The 25,457-nt window shown below is 57.8% G+C and overlaps 1 protein-coding gene across 1 annotated transcript in view; it reads left to right on the top strand.

Annotated features, from left to right (window-relative positions):
* The first annotated feature begins 473 nt into the window (after positions 1-473).
* DHRS3 (dehydrogenase/reductase 3) overlaps positions 474-25,457 on the top strand; it is a 29,965-nt gene continuing 4,981 nt past the window's right edge. The window contains exons 1-4 of the mRNA XM_040987938.1: positions 474-1,756; positions 23,618-23,761; positions 24,262-24,381; positions 24,613-24,851. Of these exons, the coding sequence (XP_040843872.1) occupies positions 1,562-1,756; positions 23,618-23,761; positions 24,262-24,381; positions 24,613-24,851 (698 nt within the window). The 5' untranslated portion in view covers positions 474-1,561. The remainder of the gene's footprint in view (positions 1,757-23,617; positions 23,762-24,261; positions 24,382-24,612; positions 24,852-25,457) is intronic.

Genomic DNA, 25,457 nt, shown 5'->3' with positions numbered 1-25,457 from the left:
CCCCCGGGGTAACCTGGGGGGCTTGGAAGATTCTGAGAAAGGATGCCCAGCGCCGGGAGGACCGACGCGGCCCCCAAGCCAGGGCGTGAGGCGTGGCTGGGCCAAGGTGGGGGCGTGGACGACCACGGGAGAGGAGTGGCCGGGCCAAGCTGGGGGTGTGGCTTCCTGCTCGCACCCCCTGGCAGGGGATGACCCAACGACTCGACACAAACCCCGGGTGACCCCGGCTGGCTCGAGGCATGCGCCAACTCCCCCGGGCCTGCCCCGCACGCAAGCCCCGGTGGTCACCTGGCTCGGGCAGGGAGCTGGCTCGCTGCAGTCGGTTCCAGTGCTTTCGAGTTCCAGCTACGAGCCCTCGGGGGCACGGGCGGCATGCCCCGGCTTGCAGAGACGGGAGCCGGTCCCGGGCGAACCGCGAGTCGCGGCGAGCCCGTGTGCGCGCCCAGGCGCGCGCCCCGCCACGGCGCAGGGGGAGGGGAGGCCGCAGCAGCCACTCAGAGGAACGGTAGTGAGGCCTGCGAACAACTTCAACTGTCAATCAGACTTAATGGGGTATTAAAAAAAAATGGGGTGGGGGTGAAGGAGCCGCCCTCTCGCTCCGCGCCACGGCTACCCAGGGGAGCGAATGCATAAGGAGGCGCGGAGCTGGGCGTCCGATCCACGCGCGCTCCGCGCCCCGGCCCCTCTCCAAGTTGGAAAGGACAAAAAGAAGGCAATAAATGCTCCAGGGGAGAGAGCGAGGAGGGAGAGGGAGCCGGATCGAGCGGCAACTCCCAGCCGCCGCTGGAGGAGCGCGAGGCAGAGCCGGAGGCAGGCAGCGGCGGGGAGCGAGCGCGCGCGAGGGCGAGCCCAGCACGCAGGGAAACTGACACCGGGACCCCCGCTTCTCCCGCGCGCCGCTGGCAAGCAGACCGCGCTGAAGCAATTTCCTGAGCCCGAGCGTAGCCCTGGGCCGGCCGGCTCGCGCGGATCACAGCCGGAGCGCCCAGCCACCCCCCACCCCACCCCCGGACTTTATTCTTCCTGGAGAAGGGGGCAGACGCGCCGCTATTTGGAAACAGCCTGGTTGTTTTGATTTTTTTTTTTTAACCTTGCACTTTGAGACCGCGGGGCTGGAGCCGGGTGCGCGCGTGTGGTTGGTGCCTTTTTTTTTTTTTTTTTTCTTTCTCTCCTGCCCCAGCCTAAACTCTGGCAGCCTGTAAACACGACCTGCGAGTTCCCCCGCCGAGACGGCGGCCCGACCAGAAACTTCTGCTTCTAGCTTCACACCCCCGCCCTTGCTGGCTCCCCCGGCCGCCCCGCTCGCCGCCCCAACCTCCGAGACGCCGTCCTGTTCCCGAGGATTTGTTCTTTTTACTCTTTTTTTTTCTTCCCCCTCGCCCCACCTCGTCCGGCGTGTTGCATTTGGCTGGGAAGAGGTGATCTCCAGAGCGCCCAGGTGGGACGCTTCGCTCCTCCTTATTCGGCTTATTTATTGCTGTGTGGGCTGTTTTCTTGTTTGCATTCCTGTTTGGCTCGGGCTGAAGAGTCTTGCCCCCTGCCCGGCGCCGCGGCGCGCAGGATGATGTGGAAGTGGCTGGGAGCGCTGGTGGTGTTCCCTCTACAGATTGTCTACCTGGTGGCCAAAGCGGCCGTGGGGCTGCTGCTGCCCGCCAGGCTGCGGGACCTGTCGCGGGAGAGCGTGCTCATCACCGGCGGCGGCAGAGGCATCGGGCGTCAGCTCGCCCGCGAGTTCGCGGAGCGCGGCGCCAGGAAGGTACGCGGCTCCCTGGGGTTGGGCAGGGGGCTGAGCGGGACGGAGCCCCCCGGGTTCAGGTTCGGGCTCGGGGTGCGGCCACCTGCTGCGGCCGGCCACCGCGCTCTCCTGCGTCCCCCCGCGAGCGCCGAGCTGACGCGGCTCACCTTGGGCATCCCCCCGGCACCGAGGCGTCTCTCTCTCTCTCTCTCTCTCTCTCTCTCTCTCTCTCTCTCTCTCTCTCGGTGTTGGGGACAGGTCCTGAGCTAAGCCCGTCGTTTGGGGCTCGGGTGTCTGGCGGGCTGCGCACCCCCATCCCGAAACTTAGGGAGGATCCACTGTTTCCCGGTACCCCCGGCCCCCATGTAAGGACCCCAGCCCGCGCAACCCTGGCCTTGCCCTCTGCGCCAACCACCCCGGGGAGGGCAGGGCAGGGCGGGTGCACGCCTTGGTGCAATTGGGAGCCGCCTGCTAGCTGGCGCGGTGTATTTTCCTTGGCAACGCGCTCGCCAGCTCCAACCTGGGCGGCTGCAGCCCTGAAGTCACACTGTGAGAGGGGGCGCTGGACCCGACTGCGGTTGTCGCCTGGGCTGCGGGGCCTTAGGAGACCAGGTGTTCGAGAGCGGGTGGAGAGCCCTGGGGCTCACCTTCAAGGCTGACCCTTCCCCCAGACAGCCCTAGCGCCGGGGTCTTGCCCCTGCGGGGGCGAGGCGGCCCTCCCTGCCCTCCACCTGCCCAGCACCTCGGGCGGTGCAGTGGGCCAGCCGGCTGTCACCCAGCGCCCGGCTCAGCCAGGCTGACTCACGCAGTGACAAGGGCCTCGGAGAATGGGATTTGGGGCCGCCAGGCCGGGCCGTCTCCAGCCGGCCCTGAGGAGGGGAAGAGGGGAGAACGGGGAATTAGTCTGAAACTGCAACTGTGGAGAAGGGGCCAGGGAAGCCAGCTGATCTGACACGGAGCCACATACCTTGGGGATTAAGTAAATATGTACTGTGGAAAACCAAAGCTGCATGTAATTCCAGGTTGCTTTTGTTTTGTTAAATACTGCCCGGAGATTTACAATTCCTCCCGGGTGGCTCGGCTGGGGTTGTACTTTGGAGCCGGAGCTATCGGCCCAAGCCGGTGGCCGATTAACTCTTTCCTAGCCAAGCTAGCAGGGCACCTCCTGGGGTGGCCAGGCTGGCCACGACTCCCTCTTCTCCTTGGGTGGTTCGGACAGCTGCTTGACCTTGCACTTGGAAGGGGAGTTCGGAAGTGGTCTAGGGGAAGGGAAAGGGGGGATAGGGCCATGTCACCCCATTGCAGAGGACTCCCCAAAGCCCTCTACGAATGGGGGGTGGGAGAGCCGCCGGGACCCTCCTGGGGAGGGGACTGTTTGGGACACTGTGTGGGATTGCCATTCCTTTGCTGTCTGCCTGTCCCTCCCCTCACCGCCCCCCCCCCCGCCCCTAACTCCTCCAGCTGGCTCGGGTCCTGGGTCTCACTGCTCTGACTGCAAGTAGGCTTATGCAGAACTCTCCGTCGAGCTGGAAAAACTTGACCGACTATAAACAATGCTAAATTGAAAGAAGTCTATGGCTTTTGGGGGTTAGGGGTGCTGAGAGGAGCCCCAAGTTCCTGTCCTGGAAACCGTGGCCCGCCTAAGCCCCGGGGACTTCCTCGTTCAGGAAATAAGCCTGGTGGGTCCAGTGAGAGTGGTGTCCTCGTGGTCAGCTGGTGACAGGGTCACCCCACGCGGGACCCACAGCTTTGGAGAGCCCCAGGAAGCCTCCCCCGCTGGCCCTGCTGTGTTCGGTCATCTGCACTGAGCCTGGTGACCACCAGCGCTTGCTGTAACTGGTAATTATCTGACCAATTACCGCAGCTACTCTTTAATGAGGCTCTGCCTGCTGCCACGGTGGGGGATTTGGAATAGCTCCTGTTGGCCCAAGTCCCGGGGGGGGGGGGCAGGAAGGGACGCGGGACAGCTCCCAGAGGCTGTGGAGGCCCCATGGGCTGGGGCCGAAAGGTCAAGCATTTGGGGACAGGTGTGAACAGCAGGCTCGGGGATGGCCTGGGAGGACCCAGGACACTGTTTGATGGCAGTGGGTGGGTGGGGGGAGGCGTCCCTCAAGGCAAGGCAGGGAAAGGGGTGTGGAGGCCTGGATCCTGGCAGAGCTGGGGGTCGGGGGGGGGGGGGCAGTGAGAGAAAGCAGCACCGAGTGTGTGCAGATGGACCTGGGGTGGGAGTGGCAGCTTGGGTGACCCTGAGTTGGACAGGATTTGGCACTGTTGGAGGATGGCACTGCGCCCTCAGCTGCAGAGCCATGCCAAGCAGGGGCTTGGCTAAAAGCCACACAGAGCTCCTGGGAATCAGAAAGTTCCTGATTCCAAGGCGGCTGCACCGCCCCAGGGTGCCTTTAGGTAAACAGAGGCAGGGCCGATCTCTGGGTCTCTAGGGGAGGGCCACAGCCTGGTGGGTCCCCTACTGCCCTCCAAAGCCTTGGCGCTGGGTGCGGTGCTAGTCGGAGTCCCTAGGAGAGCAGGTGTTTTGGGGGCAGTTCCCATAGCTCTTCCGATCTGGGTCTGGGATTGAGCCAGACAAGAGCCCCACACCTCCAGTGCCAGGCTTGGCACCTCCAGGAGGGCGGTGGGCGGTGGGCACCTGGCCGGGACCTGGTCCTTTGCATGCACCAGGAATCCTCTCCACTCACATGCTCACAAGCCCCGTGTCCTTTTTGACCCGACTCGGGCTACCCCTGGACTAGGGTCTCCTTGATACCCACCCTGAGAAGCCCAGCAAACCCACCCGGAGTGTACTGTGCAGAGCTGGGGGGCTCTAGGGGTTGTGGGGGAGACTTGTGGGAGGACCACAGAGGCGGCGCCAGGACCAGACCTCGCCAGCTGGGTGGCTGGAAAGGCAGAGACGGGTTCGCTCATGCTCTGGAGGCCGCGGCAGCAGGCCCGCTCCCACCGCCCTCCGAAGGTGCCGCCGCCCCCTGCTTCTGGAGCTCCAGCTGCCAAGGTCCTCTGCCCCCAGCTTCTGTCTTCGTGTGGCCCCCCTCTGAGTGTCTCTGTCCTCTTGTTAGAAGGACATTGGTCTCCGGACTTGGGGTCACACCAAATCCAGTGTGAGCATCTCTGGGGATCCTTAACTATTAAGACCCTTTTTCCAAGCAAGACCACTTTCTCAGGTTTGAGGAGGATGTTGGGGGTGGGGACAGGGTCCAGTGGGAGCACGGTGAATCCAAAAAGGCTTCCTGGAGGAAGCAGCTTTTGCATAAACCTCGAAGGTCAAGAGTTTCAACCGGAAGGAGCGTGAGCAGAGCAGTCCAGGTGCAGGTTGCTGATCTGAGCTCCAGCTAGGGTCAGGAGGGCAGCAGGAACAGAAGGAGTGGGTGCTGTGGGCTTGGGGGCACCTGGGACTGCCAGGCCGCAAGAATCTCCTGAAATGATTGACACAGGAGTGCAACCCATGCTCTCTGTCGCCCCGCCCTTCCAGAAGTCTCCCAGGAGGTTGGATTGCAAGTCTCTGGGAGTTGGTTGCAAACAATGGGCTTTACAATCTGAGCAGTCTCCTGAATGGACACACACCTTCCTCTTACTTCCCCTGGCCTTGGGGTTCAAAGGTGCTCACTTCTGGGGCCACGCCCCCTGTGCCCTAGTTCACCTGGGCCAGAGGCAGGGTCATGACCCCGAAGAAGCCACCACTTCTCCCAGAGACACCAGATACACCTGCAGAGCAGGAGAGGCCCAGGGCCTCTCCAGGTCTCACCCTGAGGATGGGGTCCTCAGCCCAGAGCCACGTTGCCGGGACCCAGGGTGGGCGGGTGGGCCGGGCAGGGGGTCTCCCAGGGCAGGGCGTGTCTGAGATCACAGGGTCCCACGGGCCAGTGTTCCCTGATGGTAGCGTCCAGCACATCAGTTTCCTGTTTTGAATCTTAACTCGGCTGGGCCTGAGCCCCGTCCTCCTTCCCCTCCTGTTCACTCTTAAGAACTCACACTCTCTCGGGCGACACCTGTCAGGCCAATGGACAGCTGTTTCTGCCTGAGCTGTTAGGTGGGTTGAGTGGGTTTTTTTTTTTTTTAAGGTATTTTTGTTTGAAAGGCAAAGTTAGTTCCACCTGTTGATTTACTTCCCCGAAAGGCTGCAACAGCTGGGGCTGGGCAAGGCTGAAGGCAGGAGCTACAACGGGGTCTCCCAGGTGGGCGGTAGGGACTGTTATAGGCACCAGGGCCTGTTATGTCCTTTTTAAAAATTTTTGTTATATGAGACAGCAGTTTCGCAAGCAGTGGCTTAGCATGCTATGCCACAGCATGGGCGCCAGAGGCTGTTTGTCTTGCGGGCGTCACGCAATGGGAGTGACCTCAGGAATAACTAGAAAGACCTTGTCACTCGCTGCCATCACCACCAAAGTCCTGTGTCATTTGGGGGAATCCTTGCAGCAGGGATTCCCAGCCCAGCGTTCTCCCACCCATCCCCGTCCTGGGACGGAAATGTGAATGCTCAGCACCCCTGTCTTGGTGTGAGACCTCTGTCATTACTGCCTTAGGAGACACAGCCCGGGAGGCCAGGGCTCGAAGATGCTTCCAACACGATCAGATGGAGCGTGGAGGACAGACGTGGAGACGGGGGACAGTGGGAACCACCCGGAAGGGAGGAAGGTCGCTCTGGACACGCGTGTTCTGAGCTGTTCTGGTCTGCTGTGGCATATCAAGTGTTTTTCTATAAGAAAGTGCCCAAGTCCCAGGGCAGGTCCACAAACTGGCAGTGGGCAGAAACTTGTGCTTTTACTATTCATACCTTGACCTTGAACTCTGCCTGAGCACCTGTGATGTGCCAGGGGACATTTGGGATCCAACAGGGAAAAACCCCTCACCCTCCTGCCCAGGAGAGCCGCACATAGGGAGGGAGGCAGCGCGGGCTGGCCGCCAGGTCGGTCCACACACTGTGAGTGTGGGAGGACGGGGTGGGACGGGGAGGGAAAAGGGGCAGAGGAGGCACTCGCAGTGTAGACCCGAGGTCTGGCCTTGGCTCTGGCTCTGAGTGCAGTGAAGAGAGGTGGCATAGCTGACCCTGAGTCGCAGTACCTGGCTGCTGTGGTGGCGAGGCAGGCGGGGGCCCAGCAGGGCCTGCTGCCCACGTGGCACCAGTGTGAAGTGACACTCATGCATTCATTGCTCAGGGAGCCTGGTGTGCAAACAGGACCCCAGGTGGGCAGGGGAAGTCGCTGATAGCCAGAGCCTGAGCACTCTCTGGGCAGCCAGTCCATGTTGGCTCACGGCTCGCTGCATTCACGGAGCCGGCCACCCAGGGACCAGCTCAGTTCGAGCTGCGTCCCTGTAGCTGCCTGGGCAATGAGCATCTTCTGGACAAAAGCCCCCACACTTGGGGAGGATGACTTGACCCCAGTGAATGACTCTCAGTGCAGCTGAACTCCCCTGAAGATGGACGTGAACTCGACGGCGCAGGGGCCAGAAGGCAGGAAATGCTCTGTGGTGTGTGGTCAGCCCGCAGAGAGGGTCCGTCCAGGGAGCGGGCTCAGCAGGACGTGGCCTGGAAGCCGTGACGAGGGTCAGGTTGCAAGTTCATGGGAATTCTGTTGAGATGGACCCAGCTGCCTTCCAATGCCATAGAGGCATGGGACCTATTCCAGAAAGTTCTGGAGGGCTTGGCAACATAGACCCGGACCTTGCAACAGTGCCAGCTTCCTGTCCTTTGGAGCTTTCTGCAAATAAACAGGCTGCTCTTCAAATGTACGGATTCCTTCCTCCGGGCAGGCTGGGCTCTGGACAGTCTCGTGGGTCCCTTCCACCCCTGGGGTTCCAGGCACCATGTCACCAGTGACCAAAGAAAATGCACCAGCATTGTGGTCTAGAGCAGGTAACTCTGCCTGCATCCCATGTGGGTGCTGCCCCACTTAATTTCAGCTCTCTGCTAATGTGCCCGAGAAAGCAGCCGAAGATGGCCCAAGTCCCACATGGACAATCCAGGAGAAGCTCCTGGCTTCAGCCCGGCCCAACCCTGATCGCTGGCACCACTTGGGGAATGAACTGGTGAATGGAAGATGTCTCTTTCTCTGTGTTTGTGTGTAGCTCTAACTTTCAAGTGAATTAATCAGTTCTTTTTAGAAACATTAAAAGGTGCCACCTTCTTCAGCACCCCTTCCGCGGTGACGTCAGGCGCTACTTTGGGTTTCTCAGGTGGGGGCAGGGCAAGCGCAGGCTCTCATGGTCCCCAGCTCTGGTCTTCATTCCTTAGACCCTCCTGCTCCCAGAATGGATGCAGGTGGGTGGGTTCCTTGGGCACCAGGTCATGAAATGGCTGGGGTACCATGCAGGGACCACAGCACTGCGCGTGGCCATAGTGGCATACGTGACTTGGTGTTATGCCCGACTGTCTGGTGACTTTCCGCCTGCCCCATCCTGCCTGACCTTGAGCACACTCAGGCATAGGTGCCATCTCAGCTGGAGGTGCGGTTCTCACTGCAGGATGTTCGGCTGGAGACTGACCTTGAATCCAGGACTGCCCACTTCATAATCGGAGCTCGCTTTCCCATTCGCCTCTGCCGGTCCCACCCACATCACTCGGGGTGATAAAGCGGCCTGGGACACAGGGTTTCCGGAGAGAGAGGTTTGATGAGCGGTGAATGAGTCTACAAGGACGCAGGCAGACCTGTAGCTGCATCCAGCTCACACAGGTGTTTATAAAACAGAGAGTAACAGTACTTGCATCCGGTGAGTGGGACAGTGGCCAAACGATTAAGGCTTTCGGTTTGTCAGGGTTTGGGTTGACTGGTAGATGGGGAAACAAGAAGAGTGAGTTTTTGTCTTTGTCAACTTTAAGTGTGCTCTGGCCCCTGGGGGACTGAGCCAGTGACAGGAAACTTGGGGTCACTGAGCTGGGTGGGTCCTTAGGAATAACCTGGAAGCTGTCACAGTACAGAGAAGGGAGTGCGCACTGAAAATTCAGGAAGAACTTAGAGGATTTCTTGAAGGAGAGGGCATCGCGGAAGTCCGTGTCTTTTCCTGGCCATAGTGCTGAAAGAGGATCTGAAGAAAGTGTGAAGCCTGCCATGGAGGACTGCACAGTGAGTGGCACACGCTGCTCTGAGGGGTCCCTGTACCCCCAAGGCCGGTCACAGACTCCGACCGAGAAGGCCTGGAGCTGGCATCCCAGGCAGAGGGTACCCGGGTGTCATGTGACGTGAGAGCCGAGGCCATGGCGAGAATAGACTCCACAGCTCATGCCACCAGTGGTCAGCCACAAAAGCCCCTGCCCAAGCCCTGCTTTAGGGGGGGTCTGACCTTGAATCCACCTTCAGGAATCTTGCAGGGGAAGAGCTAGAAAAACATTTTTATTTGAGATTGATTTATTGAAAGGCAGAGAGAGAGATCTTCCATCTGCTGGATTCCCTTTCCAAATGCCTGCCACAGCCAGGTCTAGGTTAGGCTGAAGTCGGGAGCTAAGAACTCCTCCGTGTGGGTCTCCCATGTAGGAAGCAGGGCCTGGGCCATCATTTGCTGCTTTCTCAGGCTCATAGCAGGGAGCTGCATCTAGGGCCCGATGCAGGTTGTGTTTGCCCCTGCTCCGCACATCGGCGTGACCCACTGCTCCACACTGCCTGGCCCCTGTAGAAGCATTTGGATCCCTGAGCCTCTTGTGGCTAGTCCTCAGCTGTCACCTCCCACAGCACCATAGCCCTCGGAGGATCTTCACCCTTAGCTTTGTACACATCTGGGAGGGACACGGCTGACCCACCCCTCCCTCCTCCTAGGGACCACAGCCCTGTCCTCACAGGCAGGGTGGCAGAGAGTCGGGTCCCGGTGACTGCTGGCCACCACGGCCCCTTCTGCACCTACAGCACAAGTCCTCGGGCCTTAAGTAGCACCAGCATGCTCACTTGCATGGGAAGGGGTGTTGTGTGGCTGAGGCCTTTGTGCGCGTGCGTTCTTCCCATGCCAGCTTCCCAAGGCTGCCATAGCAAACCAAGTCACTTAAAACAGCACATGGGGGTGGGGGTCAGGCTCTTGCCATTTGGAGACCCAATGTGAATCTTTATGGGCTCAGATCCATGGGTCCAGGCTGGTTTCCAGGGGGTTCCAGAGGAGAGCCCAGCTTTCAGAGGCCACACGCATCCTCTGGTTTGTGGTCCTGCCCTCCACCTTGCAAGTGGGCAAAGCCGCATGACTCTGATCCTCTCACACGGTCATGGTTCCCCTGGCTTCCTGAGATTGTCTGCAGCCCATGCGTGAAAGCTGGGCTCATCTGTCAGCTGGCTCTCTGCAGTCTTCACACCCCTTGCTCATGAAAGGGGGCGTTATCACGGGTTGGGGTGAGGGCCTGTGGAGCGGGGATGGCACAGTAGTAGTACCCAGCTTGGGATTCTTCATCTGGGAGGTGGTGGTGCTGGCCCCACCCAGCCTCCTCCATGGGGCCTCGAGAGGGCTGCACGGAGTTGGCAAGTATTGGGGTTATGGCAATTGCAGAGCAGAAATGGGGGACCCTAGCTGATACCTCGCAGACACCTGTTGTTCATGCAAAAAAAAGGCCAGGTCCTCCTGGAGGTAGATTTGACCCAAGGCAAGGTCCTTTAGGAGACCCTCAAAGGTCTCAGGGTCCTTGTGGGACATGGATGTGGGAGGAAGACCATAGCTAGGGGCAGCCACAAGTATGGCAAGTGTGTAGGAGAAGGGTGCCCCTTCCTCCCATGCTTTGCCTCATTTTTCATAAATCCCACCCACCTGCTAGGCAGCTTACCTGAGCCATCTTATTTGTGCCCCAAAGCAGCCTATGAGGTAGGCCCTGTTACTGTTTCCATGGAGATAAATTAAGGCTCAGCCAGGTTAAATACTTGCCTGAGGTCACACAGCCTTTGGAGGGGTGGGGTTCCGATCCAGGCAGTGTGGCTCCTAGGAAGGGAGACCTGGCCAGGCTCAAGATTTGGGGCCCAGGATGAAGTGCAGGAAGAAGAACGAGGCCCCAGGCAGAGGGGGCAAAGCTGGTCTGGAGAATGAGAGGAGAGAGCCAGGCCGAGCAGAGCCTGGGGTTCTAGGACTCGGCTTCCACGTGGGAAAGTCCTAGATAGCCCGGAGGCGCTTTTACAGACTGCAGAAAGTCGGGGGAGCCTCAGGCAGTGGGGGGATAGGCGCTCACTTTCCTTAGCACTGGTACCAAGGCCAAGCACAACCCCACAGCCCCCGTCCCGGGCCGAGGGTATACCGATCTGGAACCTCCAAGGCTGACAGTAGACGCCAGTCAGCCCAAAGGGTCAACTCCACAGCACTTGACCTTCGTCCTAGCTGAGATTAAATCGATCCCTAATTAACAGCCCGTAGGAGAGATCCCTACCTTGGCACAGCTTGCAAGTAATTTAAGGCTTGTCCTCAGAGGCCAGCCCATAAATTATGCTTAATTAGCTGAAGGTCTCCCTGGGACATACCAGCCCTGCTGTGCAACAGGGGAGGACACCGCTCTGTTTGATTTCCGCACTTCAGGTTGGGCCCCAAGGAGATGCTGGAGGTGATTCCAGGGTCAAGTTCATCTCTCCTTTCCCCAAAGCAGCAGCGGCCGAATTCTCACCCTGTGAATGGGCTGGCAACCCTGCGGGCCAGTGGCCACCCAGCTCAGCTGTTTCCTGGCCATGTGGACTGATGCCTCACCTTCAGGGCCCCAGTGTGCCCATCTGGAGTATGGCCCACTGGTCCTTCCACAGCGGTGGGCAAGGAAAGAGCCTCCTGGTGGCTGCCTGGAGGGCTCATCGCAGGGGTCCGAGTGGAAGAACAAATGCAGGATTTCAGAGTTTTGTTTTGGAACCAAAGTGGAGGGGTTGAGGCCATGGCACAGAGGAGCCACCGGAAATGAATGCTATGTTAAAGAATTGGGGGGTTCACCAACTTCTCTGGGCACAGAGTAAGTGCAACAAGATGCCAGGGGTATGCCAGGGACATCCCGGCTGGACAGAGGGACAGCTTCCTGGAAGGCTCTGCCCCCTCTTGCCGCCTCCTGTGGGCACAGAACAGGTGCAACAAGATGCCAGGATGTGCTGGCTGGATAGATGGATGGCTTCTGGTGGGCTTAAGGGGCTGGTGGTGGCTCCAGTCTGGGAGTCAGGGATCCACAGCCTGGTGTGACCCTGCTGATGCCATTTGGACCCGTAGTTTCCCAACACAAAGCCCCATACATCTGGCTGTGGGGTCTGATGACAACCGCGGCACCCTGGGTTGCCCCCATCAACTCCCGAAGTCCCTTGGAGGAAGTTTCCACCACTTTATAAGGAGGCCAATGTGATTCCTTTTTTTTTTTTTTTTGCATTCATCCACGCACTCACTGGACCAGGGAGAACCCGCATAAGAGAGAGAGAGAGAGAGAGAGAGAGAGAGAGAGAGAGCTGAGACAGACAAGAGCTGCAGTCATTTCAAACCCCTATCATGGGAGAGCATTGGAACAAAGCAGGGGGCTGAGCTGGACAGGGATTCAGGGTCAGCCTGTTTAGCAGATGCTGGGATTGGCTTTGGCTTGTGCCTGGCTGTGGCCCCAGGGCTGTGGTCATTTCTGCTTCCTCACCCCGCCTTCCCCTGAGGCTGAGGTGGGATTCAGGGAGTGAGTGTGGGGGCTTCTGTTGACCCTCAACCCCAATCCCACCTCTCCCTGAAGTGCAGGTGGGTGAGAGGGACTCTGGTCCCCGGGCGGGCTCCAGGACATTTGTCTTGCCCTTCTGACCCCAGGCCGATGTGGGAGGCATGTGCCCTCTGCCCACTTCCCCAGGTGGAGGCGGTGAGGCCCTGAGAAGCTGTGTGATTCATTCAAAGGCTGCACTGGGAGGTGGGGGGTACACCCCACAGCACGCTCTTCCTGGCTGGACGAGCAGTGGCTTCAGAAGTTTCCCCACCTACAGGAGGTGTTTGTCTAGCTATTGAGAGCTTAGGGGGGGATGCATGATACCTACACCCCCCCCCACCCCTAGAGCCCAGTGCACACCTCCCCAGCCTGGTGCCCCGCAGGCCCCTGAGTGGGGAGGGGCGGGGGGAGTTGGTGGAACCGGTCCCTAGGGATAGGCCGCCCCCAGATGGCTGAAAGCTGCCAGCCCCCGCCACGCCCTGGGAGGAGGGAGGTGCTGGCTGTAACTGGGTGGGAGCCTGCGGGCTGCTGGGACAGTTCACGCGGCGGCCAGCAGACTGGCCGCGTGTCGCAACGTCTGGCGGTGTTTGCAGCCTCCGGCCAGCACACAGCTACACCAGCTTGGCGGCCACTGCCGCTACCGCCACCGCAGCAGCAGTAGCAGCTTGCAGGACCTAGCTGGCATCTTGTATCCCATTTACAGCTCCGGGTTCAGCCATGGGTCACCACACCGGAGACCCCGCGGCGTTTGTCAACCGGGCAGAGAAGCGTCCAGGGTAGCCCTAGGGGGATTCCTGCTCCCACCGAGTGTATCCCTCACTGCCACCCCTCCCAATTCGCCCCTCCCTGGGGTCCTCAACTCATCTCCCCCATTCTATTCCCTCCTGTGCTCTAGAGACCCCAGCCACCTAGCTCCCTCCCCATCTGTGCCAGGACCCTACTCACTTGTCAGTCATATGGGGTCCTAACCCAACCCTCACCCAGCCCTGCAGCTCACCCTCTCTCTCTCCCCCCTTCCCGCTGCGGGCCCCACCCTAGCAGACCAATTTCCTGGAGCTTCCAGACTTACCCCGCCTCCCCCAAGCCACTCTCTTAGGTTGCCTGAATGTGGCAACTCACCATGCCTTAGCCAGGTGGGTGGGAAGGGTCATCAGGGCACCAGGACCACCGACCTCCCTCCCTGGGACCCTCTCCTCCGCCCCCAGCTTCAGACCAATGTCTGGAAACCCAGATCTTCCTCCCTCAAACCCACCTCCCCCCAGAACCTGATCCTGGGGCTCCTTCCCAGGGTTGCTCTGGCAGCCACACCCAGCCCTGCGACCCTCCTCTCTGCCCAACCCCCACAGGTCACTCTTTCCTGTCTTTCAGACTTGGCATTAGAGGACAGACCTCGGTGCCCATGGGGCTGGCGTACCCCACCTGGCGCTGCCACACTGCCTTCCAGCACACCAAGCTCGTACCCACCCCAAGGCCTTTGCACTTTGTACTGGCTCTTGCCCTCTGCCTGGAGGGCACCCTGCCTGCCAGGCCTCTGCCTGCCACCCCCACTCCATCAATGTCTCTGTGTCCCACCCCGGCCTGTGTTAATGTTCCAGGGTCACTCCTTTGTGTGCACTGGCTCCTGGCTCCTATCCTGTGCAACAACAAGCTAATGGGATATGTTGATTCCCCTCTGTGTCCTAGGGCCTCAACAAGGTGGGGTTACCGCTGGATGCTCCTGGCACGAGGGACAGAGGGAGCAAGTCAGGCCATGCAAGACGTTGGCTGTAGAGTTCAGGTTGAAGTATGACACGCGGGTACTGTGTCTGCGTGCATCCCAGTGCACCCCATTCTGCAGGATGGCAGTGGGGTGCACTGTGCCTGCTAGTGCCCTCTGGCCCCCGACCCCTGTCTCAAGGTCACCTGGCAGTTTCCACCAGGAGGTCTGGCCTGGGGGGGTGACTGAGACAAAGGTTCTGGGGCTCCCCACTGTCCCCCCACGCTACCTCCCAGCAACATGAGCCTGAATCTCCGGTTTTGCCAAAGGAGGAGGTGGCAGCTGGAGGCTGCAGGTGTATATGGCTGGGAGCTGGGAGTTTAAGACCCTCCCTGCTTGGAAAGGATTAGGCGAATCCCACCCAGGGGTGCAGTGGGGCCCTCCCCACTCAGCCCTCTGGGATGTTGAGCACCTGCTGAGACCTGACTCTGGGCAGGTAGCAGGTTCAAGGCCTGGAGGATTCCTTCTCTCTCCTTGGCGACATGCCACTGCTGTGGCCATGTCCATGGGAGATACGTGTGTCTCAATAGGTGGAAAGGAAGAGATCTGAGAAGTAATAAGGGTTGGGGTTAGAGGGGCTTGTGCGAGGGCCCAGGCAGGCCTCTTGGTTGCCCATAGAGTGGAACTCGGAGGAAGACAGAACAGCTGAGGTAGAGACCGGTGCGCTGAGCCAGGTAGGCCTGAAGCCACAGAAAGTCTTGGCCTTGTGTTCTAGAAGTTTCTCTGGATACTGTGTTGAGAACAAATTGAGGCACGGGGTACTGGGGGTCTTGTCAAAGCAAGGAGTCCTGTGAGGGGGCTGTGGCTGGGCCCCAGCGTGTTGACCTTTTGGGGGTTCAGATGTCAGACCAGCAGGACTGTTGGATGGACTGGGTATTAACTATAGTAGGGAAAAGAGCACAAAGAACCTTCCAGAAAAAAAAGAAGTCAGGATCATTAAACCCCCCAGTAGCCTTGGGGACCACACGTGCTCCGTGGCCTGGGAGCCTGGGTGGGGCCTCTCTGGCCTCCTTCCCTGGGTGGAGTACAATGGTCCCACATGTGCCCCTCCACCAGTGACAGGTGACTGCCAACAGGGCAGCTTCAAGCGGCAGCTGCCCAGTCTCCACCAGTTCAGAGAGGCAGAAGCTTGAAGCCAGCCTTCTGGGCAGCGATGAGGAGCTCTCATTGCCTGCTGCAGCTTCTCCTGGCTCCTGGCCTCTGCTGCACCTGCCTCACCTTCACACAGCCTCTCCTCCCCATGACGGCTCAGGGTACCAGAGCTTGGACAGGCTGCTGCTCTCCGCACAAGAGCTCGGGCAATCCGGCAAGGTCCTGAGTCTCCAAGCCCAGCCACGGCGTCAGGGTCAAGGACGAGGCTGCCTGGAGCTTCTCGGAGGAGAATGCATCATCCTGATGTGGGTCGGCCCGTGCACTCGTGGGACCTGGAGCCAAGGGCCACGGGACAGGGTTCCTCATACAACAAGAGCCCAGGAGACATGGTATCACCCCCGCATGCCTGCCTGGAGACCAAGGAGGCTCCACAGGGATGTGCCAGCCCCCCCCAACCCACCAGCCACTGTTCAGGAGAGCAGCCCACCCTTACCTGGCACTGCCCCATTAGGCTCCTATGTCCTCACAGCAGGGGGATCCCAGAGCTTGGAGGTGAAGGATTAGCCAGCTGAGCCATCACCAGCTCCCACCTCACTTTTCTTATACAAAATGGGCATAATCCTGCCCACCTGGCATTGGCTGAGATCTGATGCTAGGCCAGAGATGTCACCGCTGTGCCTCCTGGCAGTGCCAATTCCAAGCTGGACACCGGCCCAGAGGAAGTCCCCGCCCAGCTCCAGGTTGCAACTAAGGCCTTATGGTAGGGCAACACCCCGACCAGGCTAATTGAAGGAGCTTGCTAAAAATCCTGTGTAACACTGGGCCTGTAAGAGTCAAGACGTCCACCGGTCAGACAGGGCCAGGAGCCCCGGCCACTTCATAGTGCCCTGCGGGAACACGCTAGGCTGCCTGTCACCACTGCAGCCCAGCAGGAGGGAGCAGAAAGACCACCTCCTGGCCTCCCTGGGTTGCTAACGGGGCCCCTGTAAGGAACCCGAGGCCACACTGTATTGTTAATGTTTTGGCACAGTGCACTGAACTCCATCCCCCAAGGTTGGACAAGAGCTCTTTGCTCTGGAGGTCCCAGATGCTGCTGGCCTGTGTCCTGGGTCCCACTGCACGGCCTTGAGCAGGGAGTCTGGTTACTGTGTTGATGATAGAATCAATAGCACCTCTTGTGTCCTGCGTCCCTTCACCATGTTCCACCTTAATTCACGGAGTTTCAGCGGAACGTCTGCAGGTGATATCGCTCCTAAGGAGTAGATGAGAGAACTTGAACACAGGGCTGACCTGCAGCCAGCCTATGTCAGAACGCCAGTTCAAGTCCCAGCTGCTCTGCTTCCAATCCAACTTCCTGCTACTGCCCCAAGCACTGGGCCCCCGCCACCGCTGTAGGAAACCTGGTCCGGACCTAGTTGTTGTGGCCCTTTTCTAAAGCAATTGTGCTGCTCGGGGTTGGTGGCCCTGGACGAGTGGCTTGAACTGTCTCAACAGGGAATCAGTGTCCTCACCTGGTATGGCCATGAGGGTTAAAGGAAAAAATGTGTCCATGTACCCAGTGCTAGGCCATGGCCAGGGCTCAACGGAGTCTATGATGCCATAGGGACCCGGAATGCTGCAGACCAGTGGGGTCCTGCAGGATGTATGCAAGTTCACAAGCAGCCCATGCTGGGCACCAGGTAGGGTCCCAGGGCACATAGGCTGGCTGAGGTCCAGTTCCTGACCACTGAGGGACAGGATGAGTGAAGACAAACTGGAAACTCCAGGTGCCAAGCAGGCTGCCTCCCTCGTTCACTCATCATTAGGGAATCACTTTGTCGTGGATGGAAACCCTGGAGAGACCCCAGTAGGGAGGTCAGGGGCAAATGAGCTGCTGGGGAATAATTAGGGGGAAGCTTCTGTATGCAACACCAGCCTCCCACATTGGGGTGCCAGTTCTAGTCCCCCGCCGCTCTGCCTCTGGTCTAGCTCCCTGCTCATGTGCCGGTAAGGGCAGTAGGAGATGGCCCCCAAAGCTTGGGCTGCTGCCATCCACCTGCCTTGGCGACCATGATAGGGTTCCTGGCTCCTGGCTCCAGCCTGGCTCAGTCCTAGCTGATGCAGGCATTTGGGGAACGAACCAGCAGATGCCAAGAATGAAGGTCAATATCATAAACCCTCAGCACCTGCAAGGGATTCATTCCAAGACTCACGGTTGACATCAGACCCCAGGGATGCACAAGACCTTTGTGAGCTGGCCTGGTGGGTGCTGCTGCCTGCACCCCGGTTCTATGTGCTGCACCCCGTCTCTGGATGGCTCCTGTATCCTAAGGTGGCCTCCGTGCGGTGTGCACATGGGGAGGGAGGACCCGATGACAGTCTGTGTTAGTGCTTGGGTTTCTTGGGTCTGTGGTCAGTGGAACCTGGGGATGCAGAAGCCACACAAGCGGCCGGCTGACCACTCATTATCTAGGACGCTGTCCTTGCAGGCGCAGACATAAAGACGCAGCCCACAGCTGCTGACGGACACCTGTTCCTGGGAACCCCTGGACGCCCTTTAACCTGTTAGGTTCTCAGAGTGATCTTTCCCAGGTTGGTAATACCACATAGGACACATGGATGTCAGGGTAGTGACTATCCACTCTGAGTGTTTGATCCCATGGGGTCGTGAAGCCAAGCAGGGCCTTGCCTCCCCCCGCCAGGAGCAGGAACAGGAGGCGTCATCCTGGGCAGTCTGTGGAGCCAGCCCAGCCCTGTTGGTCAGGCTGCATGACCCTGACACTGGCCTGTAGCTGCAGTTTGTTTATCTGTGAAATGGGCTCTACCTCCTGAGTTCGGGTGGAAACGAAGGCCTTGATTCGTCTCTGTCCTTCTGGCTCCCTTTGTGACTGGCTGGTTTCTGATACCGTCTCTGTCTCATGCCACCACCATGGGGACTCCCGGAGGCAGGGACCACGTTGGTGCTGCTCTTTCTGCTCTTTCTGTGGCACCTTGGCAAGTTGTTGGTGATGTATGAAATGTGTCACGGGAAGGAGTGCTAGGCAGGAGTGAACTTGGGAGCCAACTGCTTGAGGCTTAGCTTGTCTCATGGTGGCTTCCACCTGCCCAGGACAAAAGCTCTGAGTTCGAATCTTGATTTCCCATTCCACCCCCACTGGGTTGAAAAACCCTTTGCAGCCCAGCTTCCTGGTTGCCGGGGAAGGAGGATGGGGTCGACCTGCAGCTGGGATGGTGGCTGCCAAGGCCAGCACAGGTGACCCTGGAGGCCAGAGGTCTCTTCCTTCCTCCTCCCCCTCTCCCGCCTCTGAGCAGAGGAGTGACAGAAGCTGGCCACCTGTCCTGGGGAGGGGGAGGCAGGAGGAGACTGTGGGACTCCCCAGGCTCATACATCTGCCCCTTGCACCATCCCTGTCCTCAGCCTGCCCTAAACCAGGCAGGACTCCTGTCCTCCCAGCACCTGGGGTCACCACAGGGGTCTTGGTGGAAGCTGACTGCCAAGCTATGCCCATTGGCTCCTGGACAGCCACGTGGAGGGGGCTGAAAGAAAGACAGTGAGAGGCAAGTCCACTGGGGAAGAGGTCCTGTGCTCCCCCACACACTCACCCCCATGGAGACAGCTGCTTGCTGTGGGGCAGGTGCATCTGCTGCCTGGGCACCTCAGGGAACACAGTGTTCAGGTGGCCCCAAGGTGACCTCTGGTCCTCCAAACCCTTAGGAGCCCTGTGCCTTCCGACAAGCTCTACAGAGTTAAATGACACCCCCCCTGCCGGCCATGCCCAGGGGCACCTCTCACTGTCCGAACCAGATCCCGGGTCCCAGGGCAAGTCCCGTGGTCATGGTCCTGGGACCCATCTGAGCTAGAGGTGGGACGGGACAGGTGCAAAGCAGAGCAGGTGCGAGGTGGCTAGGATTCTCCTTGGCCTCCGCTGACCTAGTCAAACTTGGGCAGATAAAGCAGGTGAATGTGTGGGTGAGCAGGTGGATAGGTGGGCCTCGGCTGGGAGGAAGACATCTGCCTACAGCAGTCACCTCCCGAGAACAAACGTTTGTGCCATTCCTGACTCCACGGCCGGACCTCACACCCCTCGTCTGCTCTGCAAGCAAGGCCTCCCTGGCGCCTGAGGGATGGCAGGCATTCGCCCTTGGCCTTGGGTGGTCGTGTGGACAAGTGATGGACCCTCCCTCATCAGGCCCTAACTGTAGTTCAGACCTAACAGTGAAATAAATAAGGGCTGGAACCAAGTGGGGTTTTCAGACTGGACTTCCCCAGAGCTATTTTAGAGGTTGAGAGAAAACATTCCTTTTATTAAAATATTTAAAACTTTTCAAAAACTCTAGTGATATGTCAGATCCGTTGGAGACCCCCCCAGAATTTCTGTATACCTTCCCCCGGCCCCCATTTGTATTCTTTCTGCCTAAATGGGAGCTCTACAAACTCAGGTCCGAGGTGTTTCGATACCAAGGAAGCCACCAGCATTCTGGTCTGATGTGATTGGACCTGCTGCCTGTCACTCACTGAAAATGTCCTCCCACGGCAGCCTTTGGTTCTTTTTTTTAAAAAAATTATTTATTTTTATTGCAAATTCAGATATACAAAGAGGAGGAGAGACACAGAGGAAGATCTTCCATCCGAGTGACCACAACGGCCGGTGCTGTGCCCATCCAGAGCCAGGAGCCAGGAACTTCCTCCAGGTCTCCTGCATGGGTGCAGGGTCCCATGGCTTTGGGCCGTCCTTGACTGCTTTCCCAGGCCACAAGCAGGGAACTGCATGGGAAGTGGAGCTGCCAGGATTAGAACCAGCACCCATATACGTTCAAGGCGAGGACTTTAGCTGCTAGACCATTGCGCCGGGCCCATCAGCCTTTGGTTCTTATGAGTAGCCTTTATGGAAACAAAACAAAACAAAAAGCATTGTTAAGCTTTTATATTTAAATTACTAATAAAAGTTTACACTATACATTCATTTGGTTAGATGAAGTTAACACGGGTTAATAAAATCATAATAAAAAATGGTTGATGTTGGGGCTGGTGTTGTGGCCCAGGACACTAAGCTGTCCTCTGCAATGCCAGTCAACATCCCACACAGGCACCAGTTGAGTTCATAGCCCCAGCAGCTCTACTTCCAATCCAGCTCCCTCCTAATGCACCTAAAAAGCATGGAAAGATAGCCCGAGTACAAGGCCCCTGACCCATGTGGAGAAACCCAGCTACAGCTCCTGGCGCTGGCCTCAGCCTGGCCCAGTCCTAGCCAGTGCAACCATTTGAGAAGTGAGCTGGTGGGTAGATGTCTAACTCTGCCCTTTTACATTTTTTATTTTATTTTCATGTTTATTACAAAGGTGAGGAGTTTGAAGTGGGGCTCCAGTTAGGATGGAGAGAGTCAAGGAAGGAGAGAAAGTGGATGAAATAAATATTTAAAAAAAAAAAAAAGAAAAGAAAAAGAAATAGGGCCCGGCATGATAGCCTAGTGGCTAAAGTCTTGCCTTGCATACATCGGGATCCCGTATGGGCACCCAGTGGCCCCACTTCCCATCCAGCTCCCTGCTTGTGGCTTAGGAAAGCAATCAAGGATGGCCCAAGGCCTTGGTACCCTGCATCCACATGGGAGACCTGGAAGAAGTTCCTGGCTCCTAGCTCCTGATCAGCTCAGCTCGGCCATTACAGCCACTTGGGGAATGAATCAGCGGACGGAAGATCTTCTTCTCTGTATCTCCTACTGCCTGTATATCTTTCTAATAAAAATAAATTTTTTTAAAGATTTATTTTTTTTTTTATTGGAAAGGCAATTTACAGAGAGAAAGAGAGATCCTTCATTTTCTGATTCATGCCCAAATGGCTACGGCAGTCAGAGCTGAGCCCATCAGGAGCCAGGATCTTCTTCCAGGTCTACAACATGGGTGCAGGGTCCCAAGACTTTGCCCCATCCTCTGCTGCTTTCCCAGGCCATACTCAAGGAGCTGGATGGGAAGTGAAGGAGCTGGGTCACGAGTCAGTACCTGTATGGGATCCTAACGCCTGTAAATTGAGCATTTAGCCGATTGAGCCATCACACCAGGCCCTGAGACAGTCATTAGATGTCCCTTTGAGGCCCTGATGTGGGGAAGAATGTTCCAAGGATGTTACTTGAGCTGTCTTGATTATTCTGACAAGTCACTGGCTTTGTTCCACCAGAGGTGAGAAATTCTAAGGCTTGTTGGCTGTCCTTGTCCACCTGTGTGTGCCTGTTGTAGAGCCTGGCCTGGAGTGCTGTTCAACCTGCCCTTCTTTCAGTCCTTTGATGAGGTCCTTGAAATCTTCTTTTGGCTTAGTTGAGCTGGCTCTCTTGTGTTTTGTGTGCATCTTAGCATGCTCTTCATTTTTGGTCAAGGGTAAGCCACTGAGCTGACTCAGTCCTGTAACACTGTGATTTTCCCTGAAGTTGGGGAGCTCCCAAAGAAACCTCACCTGGGAAATCCTTAGACCTTGCTCTTATATGTGCCAGCTGGTACAGGATTGGACTCAGCCTACCCTCTGCACCAGCCAGGGCACGTCCTGGTGGGTGTAGCTGCCTGGTCAGTCCCACCCCTGGCCCTGGCTCTCATGTGATCTAGTGGGTGCTGCAGTTTAGTCCAGCCCAGCCCACCCCCAGGCCCAGCTCCCACATGCATCAGCAGGTGCTGCAACCTAGTTGGGACAACTCTGAAGAACCTCTACCTGGCTTGCCCTCAGCCTACTTTCATCCCCAGTTTTGCACATACCAGCTTGCCCTTAGCCTGAGCTCTGGCATGTACTGCCAGGTGCTGCAGCATAGGACATCCCTAAAGATTCCCTACCATGCCCTCCACCAGCATGTGCTGCAGCCTAGCACAGTGTGACCTGTCTCCCACTCCCATAGCCCCAACACTTGCTGTCAGGTACTGTGGCCTAGCATGGCCCAGCCCAGCCCTAGCCTTGGCTTTCATGTACTCTAGCATATGCTACAAAGGAAAAAAAAATTAAAACTCATTTTGTATATTTGAATTACAGATGGGAAACTGGGGAGAGAATCTTTCAGTTACTAATTTACTCTCCAAATGGCCTCAGTGACTGGGATTGGAAGAGGCCAAAGCCAGCAGCCTGGAACTCCATCCATGTCTCCCACGCAGGTGCAGGAGCCCAAGTGCTTGGGTCACCTTCTGCTGCTTTCTCTGACACATTAGCAGGAGGCTGGAACATCCAGGACTTGAACTGGCATTCATAGGGGATGCCAGCATCATAGTAGGGTTGGACATAGAATGAATTATTTTATTGGCTTTCTACATTAGAGCTTCTATATTGGTTTTTTTTTTTTTTCTTTTTGAGGGGAAATTTTCTTGATATTTTTTAGAGAAAAGAAACACAGAAGCCACTGCTCGCATCCCTAAGAAAAGGCTCCGATGGCCCCGACTGACTATGCCCCAGGAGTGTCCCTACCAGCATTCCTGCAGATGCCAACACTCCTTCCCCATGGCTCCTATCTTGCCCTGGTCATCAGCTTGGCTTCTTGTGCCAGCCAATGTGTCTGACCCACCGCCCGCCAGGGGAAGTGGGACCCCGCCACCAGGCCCAGGGAGACAGCCAGCCTGCTCCTGCCCAGCTCCTTGTGGACCAGCCAGTCTCAGAACCATCCTGATCCTTTAAGCATCCGCTGGCTGGGCCTGCCAAGGTCCCTGCTGGCAGCTATTCCGTGTGGGGCACGGCAGCTGGGAGGCCTTCCTTGCTCAGCTGCCTACTGTCACCCTCCCTGTGGACATCTTGGCCTCCCTGCATGTGGCAGTGGAATGTCCCAGGCCTGGCTCCCAAGCAGGCCAGCTGCATCCTGAGCGGGAGCAGCACACAGCTCTGCCCTCGCTTCTTCCTGCCTTTAAAGGATGCCTGGGACTAGACCGCGAGGAGGTGTCCTGCTAGGAGGAATGGACAGAGAAGGACTGGAAAGAAATCAGCTGATTGGCCATAAATGTGTCCATTTCAGAGTAGGCTTGTGTCCCTTTAAAAAAAAAAAGTAATCATTGTTATATCAGACACATGGGTTAAAATGCCAGCTGGAGCTCCCTGCCCCACACCCCATGCTGAGTGTGCCAAGTCCCAACTTTGCTGCTCATGTGTACCCTGGGGGGAGACAACTGATGATGGTTCAAGCTCTTGGGTCTCTGCCTTCCGCATGGGAGACCCAGATGAAGTTCCTAGCTTTCGCCTAGCCCAGCCCCAGCCATTGCAGCCTTTACAGAGTAGACCCACAGACGGAAAGCTTTTCTCTGTCTCTCCTTCACACTCTATAGCTGCTTTCCTAAGAAATTAATACTTTAAGTAAATATAATAGTAAACAAACCTCTGTGAATCATAGGTTTTTGACGATTTTATCTGGAGGTGGCAGCAGGGAAACCAGTTGTTCCCATGCTGGACCTGGGCTTCTTGCTTTGTGACCACCTGCTCAGGGTTGTGCTGGTCTCCTTCCAGATTGTTCTCTGGGGCCGGACTGAGAAATGCCTGAAGGAGACGACAGAGGAGATTCGTCAGATGGGTGCCGAGTGCCACTACTTCATCTGTGACGTGGGCAACCGGGAGGAGGTATACCAGACGGCCAAAGCTGTCCAGGAGAAGGTCAGTGCCTTGCTGGGATCTGAGGGCAGTGCTGGGCCAAGGACACATCCCGCGGCAGCCACAGAGGGAGCTTGGCTGGTGGCCTTGCGCAGGGCACCTGTGCAGACCCTTGCACAAAGTTAGCCCGTTACAGGATGGCTGAATGCCTGCAGGTGTGGTCACCTGTCATTCTCTTAGAAACTTGCACCTTATGAGTCTCTCTCCAGAACCCTGAGTGGACGGGCAGAGGGCCATCACCCGAGAAAGTCCCGCTGTTGAATCCACCTGCTTAGATGAGTCTCTGAACTCAGGGAAAAGAAACGGCACCCCGTTCCATGTCAAATGTAGTCCAGGCCATGAATTAATTCTGTTCTCAGGTCAACCTTGGAACAGTGTTAGTCCCCAGCTTGTGAGTAAATGCCAAAGCTCAGAGGGAAGTCCCCTGCCAGCTGCGTTCTGGGGCCAAGCCCATGCCTGTCCGGGTAGGTGCCCTCGTGACCCGTGGCTTTTATCCCCTGCAGGTAGGCGACATCACCATCCTGGTGAACAACGCCGCCGTGGTCCATGGGAAGAGCTTGATGGACAGCGATGACGATGCCCTGCTCAAATCCCAGCACATCAACACGCTGGGCCAGTTCTGGGTAACGGCATCCGGGTCCAGAGCCAGCATCAACCGCCACAGGGAGCCTGGGGGCTGGGGAGGGGATGGGTCACCAAGTGGCCAGACCCCAGGTGTGCCAGCCCTGGAGCCACCGGCCCCTGTGACTGGGGCCCAGGAAAGCGCATCCTGGTCGGCCAGCCTCTGATACAGGGCTGGAGGGGCTGGCAACAGCCGTGGTGGCTCCATACTGAGACCCCTCGTCTGCCCTCAGACCACCAAGGCCTTCTTGCCACGCATGCTGGAGCTGCAGAATGGCCACATCGTGTGCCTTAACTCTGTGCTGGCCCTCTCCGCCATCCCCGGCGCCATCGACTACTGCACGTCCAAAGCGTCGGCCTTCGCCTTCATGGAGAGCCTCACCCTGGGGCTGCTCGACTGTCCGGGCGTCAGCGCCACCACCGTGCTGCCCTTCCACACCAGCACCGAGATGTTCCAGGGCATGAGGGTCAGGTCAGTGGGTGGGGACCAGCTGCTGCCCTGGAAGAAGGACTTCTGGGGAATCCCTTCAGGGGCTTTGGCCTTGAGTTTTAGGACCTGATGCTCCATTGCAAGGAGTGGGATATGGTAGCAGGTTAGGGCTCCTGTGGGCTCGGGGAGCATGCGTGTAGGTGACAGCGGTGCTGGCTTCACATATTGGATGACTCACCAATAGACAGTCACCTGCACACACACACACACACACACACACACACACATAGGGGTTACGGGTGTCCCCAGCAGCCTGCCACATCCCCGGAATCTGTCACAGGAGTGTGTGTTTCCACTGGCTTGTACGCCAGTGAGCATCGATTCTGAACTGGGAGGAGGCTAGACTGTCAGGCCCCACACTGGCTTGCTCCCTGTGATGGCATGTTTTTGTCTGAATACATAGGAAGTGCCCAAGCCATGCCCCAGTGGCACTCGTCGCCAGCCTGGAAGTGGACTGGACAGCCAGAGACCTAGCGTGTGTGTGGCCCTCACCTGCCCGCGAAGCACCTCTTCTCCCTCATTGCCAGGCAGCCCCTCATCTCCCCAAAATCATTTTTGCGTGTGGGCCTTGACTGCCTGGGGTCAAAT

This window comes from Ochotona curzoniae, unplaced genomic scaffold (assembly GCF_017591425.1).
Source record: "Ochotona curzoniae isolate NIBS_2020 unplaced genomic scaffold, NIBS_Ocur_1.0 contig_4792, whole genome shotgun sequence".
In the NCBI taxonomy this organism is placed as follows: Eukaryota; Metazoa; Chordata; class Mammalia; order Lagomorpha; family Ochotonidae; genus Ochotona; species Ochotona curzoniae.
This window is presented reverse-complemented; position numbering and strand designations above follow the sequence as displayed.